We start from the raw sequence: 7,875 nt of genomic DNA, 5'->3' as shown, positions 1-7,875 counted from the left end.
AATAAGTTCATATTGTCATCTCTAAGATACATATTTAAACTTGTAATGTAGAAAAGCTGCAGGCTCGTCATTCGCCACACATTTATTAGGCCAAGCTGCGGGACATAAACAGCAGGGTATAACAACTAAGCTTAGCTAGGGTGATGGCTCTGTCAGAGTCAAATGTCTTAAAGACCTTCACCGTTAGTCCTATCCCGTGACCAGCATAACTTCACATTAGCGTAATAATTAGCCTTTCACGTGGATAGATATTTCATCACGACGTAACACGTAACAGAACTGCAACTCCGTTCTTCCCTTATTTCCCTTACGCGAACGGGAGAATTACCAAAAAAGTCCTAAAACCTATTGCAATTGTGTCAATTCAATCCTAAACCTTAATAGATTTAAGCTGTTTAAGCACGATCCATCCACTTTGATTTGACATATGCATGAGAAAGAATTAGCAGTGCATTAACCGACTAAATAGACGAAGGAATGTAACTTTCTGCGCTTCATTTGACATTTTCCTCACATACAAATGGAACAAAATGAAGAGAACATATATAACTTACCAAAATCCATTAATAATGGCAAAAAGGATACAATGTGATCCTACAGGATGACTCAAGCGCACTTACTGTACACGACGGGTATGAAATATTAGATGCACTCTCTGCTTCCCTGGCCAGACTTATGGCTCATGGCTGTTTACTCGGCTGCGAAGCTCCAGCATCTCTTGATGATATGGATCGACACAGAGAGCCGCTCGACAGTCTCGGAGGGCACCCATGACATTGCCGACGTGCTCGTGGAACGCTGCCCGCAGGTGTAGGAGGTGAAGGTCAGCCTTGAATGCAATTGCCCTCGAAACTTCAGCAATAGCTTCATCTTCCTTTTGACTGTCCATTAGTACTGTCAATTTTAAAGAGAGAGAGAATGAACTCAATTTTCATTTGAAGTGTTAATTAATCTCACAAGATTAAGGAATAATATTTTGATGTTCAGACAACAATTCAAGTGCATGAACAAGTACTATTACATGTTATACTGAACAACTATTTATCTGAGAAAAGTAATGCATCAAACAAATGAAAAGACATTGTTAAGGAGATCGCCAACCAGCTGAAAACAGCAAAAACTAGCGATCGGAATTTCAGGGATCTCAAAATTAAGCACGGTATAGAAAACTGGAGGGAGAGGTAGGGTGGAGGCCTCATTGTGTTAGTTCCAAAGGAAAAAATCTCTGGGAACCAAGAACGACTTACTGGATAGTGTTACAAAAGCACCAAAGTAATAGATACTATAAATCCATAAAGACCAGCATCGCTGTCAAAAACCTCTAATCGTAATTATTTGCTATCAAAATGCGGTAAAACGCCATTGCATAATGTAAAGAAATTTCTACATTGGGAAAAAAAAGTAGCATGGTATATTCCCAATGACTATGGCATTTACATGCATGCATGCTTAAAGTGTCTGTTCAAGAATAAGGACATACTAACAAAAGAACTAGTGCGAAACACTTATAAGGTATGACACAAAGTTGAGGTAGATTAATAACCTGCAGCCCGGTATCTGTATGGATAGACACGAAGTGGGTCTAATCTGGTAACCATCTCGAGGTCGGCCATTGCAAGTTCACGATCAGAATATTCGGACCTCTTCTCATACGCAGATGCATTATTCCTCGCCTTCTCTATCAGTTGCGACATCTCATTGTATGCTGCAGCTTTGTCATTTTTTAGAAAATGTACTCGAGCAAGCCCTTGATGAGCTCTTGTGTGCCTGATTTTGAGAGCGTTAATATAGCAATCAGCTGCCAATTCTAGCTTCCCACAGTCGACGTAGATACTTCCAAGATTGTTCAGCGCCTGGCAATGTGATTAAGTTCATACCACACAGATTAGTGAAGATCATAGACTAAAAGCTTGTGTCTCTTTCAGCAAAGTTAAAGTGAAAATGTAGCCCATAAGTTTGCAGAATATGAATGCTTGTAACAGGAGATTAAGATAAAGACTCTGTTCTATTCTCAAATGCACAGTAACAAGAACTTTCTTGCAAATATAGCAGGTAGCAACTGTCACAAATAAGATAACAACAGTCTGAGCATTTGATATTGAGATCTAACAGCTATTGCAACATCCACCAGATTGGATATGTGATCTTAGCAAATGAGATAACGACATCTACATTATGCCAGATTTTATTTTTACACTTTTAAGAAACATCGTCGCTATGACCAAAACATGCAGGAAGCTAACAAGACAGGATAAAACGCTCTTGAAAATAATCTGCGACAGTTGTGAGCGTAGTAAATTGTTATCATTTAGTTCCAGCGTTTAAGTGATATTGGAAAGTCATAACTTCCAGGGAAAGCCTACAGGCTACATCTCCAGTGGTACAAAAAGCAAATAGATAACATCTAGTCAGATTATCAATTGACATCAGCCACTTCTTCCAAGGATGCAGAGTTTTTGTTCAATACATTTAGCAAAATAAATCAAGATGCTCAGAATCTTTAGTGGAAAAATAAATTGCTTTATACACTGAAGTTGTCGAATATAATTCATAAATTCGCCAAAAGAACTGATGTGATTATAATAAGCAACTTCATGACCAAGAGGGAAAGAACACACTGGAATGATGTTAGAAAGGAGAAGATATCCATCGAATGACCAGAACTACAAAGAAAAGGAAACCTCTACATATATAGGTACATTGGAACCAGCAAGCATACCTGACCTTTGCGAAGCCTATCTGAGGGGCACTTCAATGCATTTTCAAGAAGTGAAACAACAGTGGACGAACAAGATGTATCCTGGCTAGAATCTGCCAGTGCATAAGCTTTCAGGAAGAAGGCCTCAAAGGATCTTGTGATTTTAATAGACTCCTCAGCCTTTCGAAGCCCTTCCTCACAGTGCCCGGTGTCATATAAGATCCAGCCTTCATAAACCAGGCGCTCATGTTCACTGGAGGCATGCTGCCGGGCTAAATGTAAGCTTCTCATAGCTGCCTCAGGGCAATTCAACCTGATCAAAAGTGCAACGAATTTACAGTCAAATGTCATCCAAAGCTCCACCTCAATGTGTGTAGATATAGATATAGCACAGTATAATGCTAACAGGAATAGCTTAGAAGCAAGGGCGAGAAGACCTCGATTCCGAAGAGGCAATCTGTGATAAACAAAAAAAGGGAATGAACTACGAGGTGGGAAGATAACACCAGAGGAACAAATGCACAAACCTTGTAGGTTGTTCCAAAGCAAGATTCAAGAGAAATGAACAAACATGTCCAAGCAACTGCTCTATAGATAATCTTTAGAAAAGTCTTCTCAGAAGCATCAAGAAACAAAGGTACTCTCAAAGAACAGTAAGATGTCTAAATTCCATTTCAATATTTGCACGAGCTCTCTCTCTCTCTCTCGCATATATATATACACACATCCTCGCTCAGGCTGGCTTATGTAAAAGCCACCTAACTATACTTGAGTAATTTAGTTCTTTGTCTTTAAGTAAGAGTGTACGGGCATTCAAAGGGCTAATAATCCAGTTACGTCTTTAGAAGAGATGAAAAAACTACAGAATCCATGAAAGAGCAAAACTTCAGAAAATAATCCTGCAATCGCCAAAGCTAAGACAGACATCCACATTAGGAACATCTAAAATAATTTGAATGTCTTCAGTAGAAGCTCTCCCCGCCCCCAAAAAACAAGAAAAAGGGAAAAAAAAGAGAGAACAGATAAGGAAAAACTAACAATAATAAGCTACCCCATGCGCGAATTTGTTCTGATGACCCTACAAAAGGAATTCCTAATGAAGCATCGTCCAACTGCTATTAACCATTTCTTCTAATGATCCCACTGTAAGGACGGTGCTCTACAATTCTGCGACGAAATTCAAACCATATTAAAAGTTGTGTAATTTTCTAGATGATCTAATAATGGTGACACGAGTATTTTTGGTCCAATAGTAATCACCTCCTGGACGAGCAATACACGAGCCATATAACAATCTGCCGAAGAAAGACTTGCATAGAGAGATACATGGTAGGATTGGAAGGAACTAATAATCTCAATGTCTTTTAAAACAATTTTTCTCTGAATACTTCAGCCAAATGCTTTAAGGTGAAAACAATAGAAACCGCTTTTGTGGACTCCACCTCAAAGAGGTTTCCAATCCAAAGTCTATTTTTAGGGAAGCATACACAGGAAAATTAATATCCGCATTTCAAGAATAAGATAATGAACTCAGAAATAATTGGATGTTCCAGAAATTTACATCTTAGTAAATCTATGCATTTGCAATTTTCACACTGAAATGCATAAGTAATCAACCGTACCACTTATGCTCACAAAAAAGCTTTATATAGGTATGATAAAGTGCTCGATAGATATGATGCAGCAGCCTACCTGAGGAGGAGCAGCGACTGTCTAAAGTACAGAACACCTTTTGGCGCATCAGATTCAACGAGCATCTGGTAAATAACAGAGAGTGAACCAATATCATCAACTGAAGACCACCGCTCATACAATTGCATCCAACAATCAGCTGTTGTCCAACTCTCAACGTGCTCTCTCACAAGTGTGCGGAGTTGGGATGCCGCAACCCGTCCCTCAAACATCCTATATTCTGGAGAGAGCGTGAGAATTGCCTGAACATCACAAATTGCTGATTGGTAATCCTCAAGGACCAAGTAAAAGCAAAAACGGAGTTCCAAGCACTCTAATGCAAGTTTGAAGCCAAGAATCCGATTGATCTCCGCAAGCGCACCTTGGACATCTTGTCTCCTCATTAAGGAAGCGGCTCGATACATGTAAGGATAAGGTAGAGTTGGGTCCAACTCAGTTGCTTTCTTGAGGTCTTCCCATCTGTTTTCTCCTTCACAGTATAATGACCTCTCCTGGTGCATCCATCCCAGTGGCTTACAGCTTCCAGAGGAAATAATGGAGCTGAGCTTGTCATAGGCCCCTGATTTTCGACCCTTTAAGGAAGCTAATCTAGCCAAGCCTGCAACTGAGTATATATGACCTGCGTTAACAGCTGCCTCAAAAAGACGCTCAGCTTCATCATACTCTTTCCTCCAAAGCCTGACACATCCCAACTGATGGAAAGCCAGCAGTCTCTGCCTCTCAGTTTCAGCAGACTCTAGCAACCGCTCCAGGAAACAAGCAGCTTTATCTGACTGAGGGTCAAGATTCATAGAGACTTCACTCAGTAAACAGTACAGTGAAAAAGAAGCTGGCCCAGCCATAATCAACCTTTGTTGTCTGTTAGCAAGGCTGAATATTTGCACAACCCTGTCATCGTTTAAACAATCAGGAAGTTCATTCAAAAATACTTGCAAGCACGAAGCTGCAAGGACACAGGAGTTCTCTTCAAGAGCATATTCCATGAGTTCTACCGCATCATCTCTAGAGGAAACAAAAGCTGCAAGTTTCCTATCACATGCGTCTTTTAGTCTTTCACAACAGAAGCGATTTGCGAAGACGAGTATTTCCAGTAAAAGATTTGGAGAAACTTCATTCAAATTTCCCGTCATGCTAAACTCATTGATGGCTCTCAAGCCTGAAGCGGAGATATTGTTCTCAGACAAATCTATGTCCTCTCTTACTGATTCTGTGAAGCACCCATTAAGCATTGCTTGAAAAGGAGCCGAAAGGCGAGCCATTTTCCGCCTATCGCAGACTATGTTCTCGTCTCCAATTCTAAAAGTAACACTCCTCGAAAGTTTAATGTCACTAGTCAAAACATATTGACTAGAACTCACATTTGTATCCTCTGAAAGCATCGAGGCAACATCTATATGGCCAAACTCTTCTAGGCACTTGCCACAAGTTGCGAGCAAGTCAGCAATAAGCTCCTCACCTTGTTTTTCATACTTCAACCATGCACCGAAAACGATTCTCTCGTGCACACTGGTAGCCTTCTTCCATGCAGCACGGAGGCTTCTCCTCATCAATTTGATTTCTCCCAGACCTCTAAAGACCTGGAACTTTAACAAATAGAGATTCGGCCTGTCCTCGGGAGCACAAGTCTCGAGTTCTTCATGAATTTGTGACAAAAATTCTACGTAATCAACTGGTTTAAACAAAGGCAGTATCGACGTCTCGGGGACCTTGATGAGAGATTCTCTACAGCAATTACCCCAACCATAAGACATCGACTTTTAAGCACTAGGGGAAGTAAAAAATTCAAAACTGAAAATCAGAGGACTTACATAGACGAAGAAAAAGAGTACTGCAGCGAAGATTTCGAGAGCTTCCCTCTTTCGACTTGAAGCCAAGACTGCGGATTGAGCGCATTGAGCTGGGTCTCTTTACAGGACTCGGAGGGGAAGAAAGTCCTCATTGGGCATAAGAGATGGAACCACTCCCAGATCTCCACAATAACCAGATGCGCTTCTCATCCAACAATCCCGCGCTCAAAGAAGATCCAAATCGAAACCCGGCAACTAAAAAAGCTCGCCCCTTCCGATCACGAACCGCTAGGCCGAGCAGAAATCACAAACCTAAGCCGCCAAACACCAAGAAAACATCACAATCGCTAGCTTCATATGCTCAAGGAGCTCAACCCAGAATTCGAACCAGAAATCGACAATTCAGCATCCGGGCTTCCGAAAGAAGCCGCGATTCTCGCAAATTCGACGCGGACAAATCTGCGAGCTCGAAAAAAGAAAGGAAGGAAAAGAAACAAAGAATGACATCCAAGCAGCGCTTTGCTTGAGTCTTAAACAACGATCGATGGTCACTTAGAGCAGACAAAAAGATGAACAGTAGAGCTCAACCTAACTCACACTGTACCACCCCCCAAAAAACAGGAAAACGGCAACCACCACTCGCAGTTATCCAAAGATCTCCACCCCTAAAAAACGAAAAAAAGAAAAACACCCAACAACAAAAAAACATCATTTTCCCCCGAATCAAACTCAATCTATCTTCGACAACGACGCCAACAGCAACCGGGAGAACGAAATCAAACAAGCACAGTAAAACAAAAAAAAAAAAAAACCAATCTTTCCTTTCAAGAAAAGGCAAACAAAGCAAAGAGAAACCTACCCTTCTTCCCCGGGCTGACCACGAATCGGAGCGCACGACGGAGTGGGCGGAAGACGACCCACGAGAGATCGGATTGTTGCGGAATCTGAGAAGAGAGAATCGAACGTTTCTCCCCCCCCAGGCGCATATGCATACACTTTCCGCTTTTTGTTCGGAAAATGCGAAAGTTGTCGCCTTTCCTTTGTTTCTTTCTTATTTTTTTCAAATTCTATTTTTCCTTCTTGTTTTTTTTTGGGTCGGAGTGGAGATAGAGAGAGAGAGAGAGAGGCGACAGGAACTGAAGTGAAAGACCATTAAATTAGTGAAGGGATCGATTTCAGATCCGGAGGCGAAGAAGGAGGAGGAGGAGAAGGCGAAGAAGAAGCCGACATGAGTCGCACGACGGACGCAATGCGGCGTCGTTTTTGCGGGTGGGGGGTGCGATGTTTTCAGACACGACCAAATTGTTCAAACGACGTTGCGTGGCTAAGGTAGTTCTGTCTTTTTCGCTTTATTTTAGTACTTTGAGGTTGATTTTTCTTTTTTTTTTTGGACAATTTCTTTTAATTTCTTTGATGAATTGGTTAATGAGTAATTAGGGTCTTTAAGCCGAGCCAAATCCAAGGGAACCCGCCCTTAATTTCTGGAGCTCGAGATGATTAGTTACCGGGTAACGAAAATGATTCAAAATGATGGTTGCTGGTCATGCCCAGCTGGGCTCCATTGGCTCCCAGCTAAATTGATGGACTCAGTTCTTCACCCACACGACCAGCACCAAAGGGAAATAATAATAATAATTCTTCACAGGTCACCCACACACACAAGAAAAAAAGAAAAAAAATTAGAAAGAAAACCTAATT

General features: G+C 41.2%; 1 protein-coding gene across 2 annotated transcripts; it reads right to left on the bottom strand.

Annotated features, from left to right (window-relative positions):
* Window positions 1–472: 472 nt before the first annotated feature.
* LOC115673506 (ETO1-like protein 1) lies at window positions 473–7,290 on the bottom strand. 2 transcript variants are annotated; one of them, XM_030595700.2, is made up of 6 exons: window positions 7,037–7,290; window positions 6,199–6,842; window positions 4,391–6,112; window positions 2,720–3,011; window positions 1,544–1,853; window positions 473–894 (listed from the first exon to the last, which is right to left on the bottom strand). In XM_030595700.2, the coding sequence occupies exons 2-6, from the start codon at window positions 6,327–6,329 to the stop codon at window positions 674–676; spliced, it is 2,676 nt and encodes an 891-aa protein (XP_030451560.2). In that variant the 5' UTR covers window positions 6,330–6,842; window positions 7,037–7,290; the 3' UTR covers window positions 473–673. The 2 variants fall into 2 exon arrangements, with proteins under 2 accessions (XP_030451560.2, XP_056170705.1); XM_056314730.1 differs by having other exon boundaries at window positions 6,199–6,489.
* Window positions 7,291–7,875: the final 585 nt, after the last annotated feature.

This window comes from Syzygium oleosum, unplaced genomic scaffold (assembly GCF_021117445.2).
Source record: "Syzygium oleosum isolate NSW1041296 unplaced genomic scaffold, Sole_v2.1 Sole_v2.09, whole genome shotgun sequence".
Classification (NCBI taxonomy): domain Eukaryota; kingdom Viridiplantae; phylum Streptophyta; class Magnoliopsida; order Myrtales; family Myrtaceae; genus Syzygium; species Syzygium oleosum.
This window is presented reverse-complemented; position numbering and strand designations above follow the sequence as displayed.

Bases quoted from the DNA above. Each gene is read 5' to 3' on its own strand.
- LOC115673506 (XM_030595700.2), bottom strand. From the start codon at position 6,329: ATGAGGACTTTCTTCCCCTCCGAGTCCTGTAAAGAGACCCAGCTCAAT. The intron at 6,113-6,198 runs GTAAGTCCTCTG...TAATTGCTGTAG, and splicing joins TACTCTTTTTCTTCGTCTAT to AGAATCTCTCATCAAGGTCC. The intron at 895-1,543 runs GTTATTAATCTA...TAAAATTGACAG, and splicing joins ATACAGATACCGGGCTGCAG to TACTAATGGACAGTCAAAAG.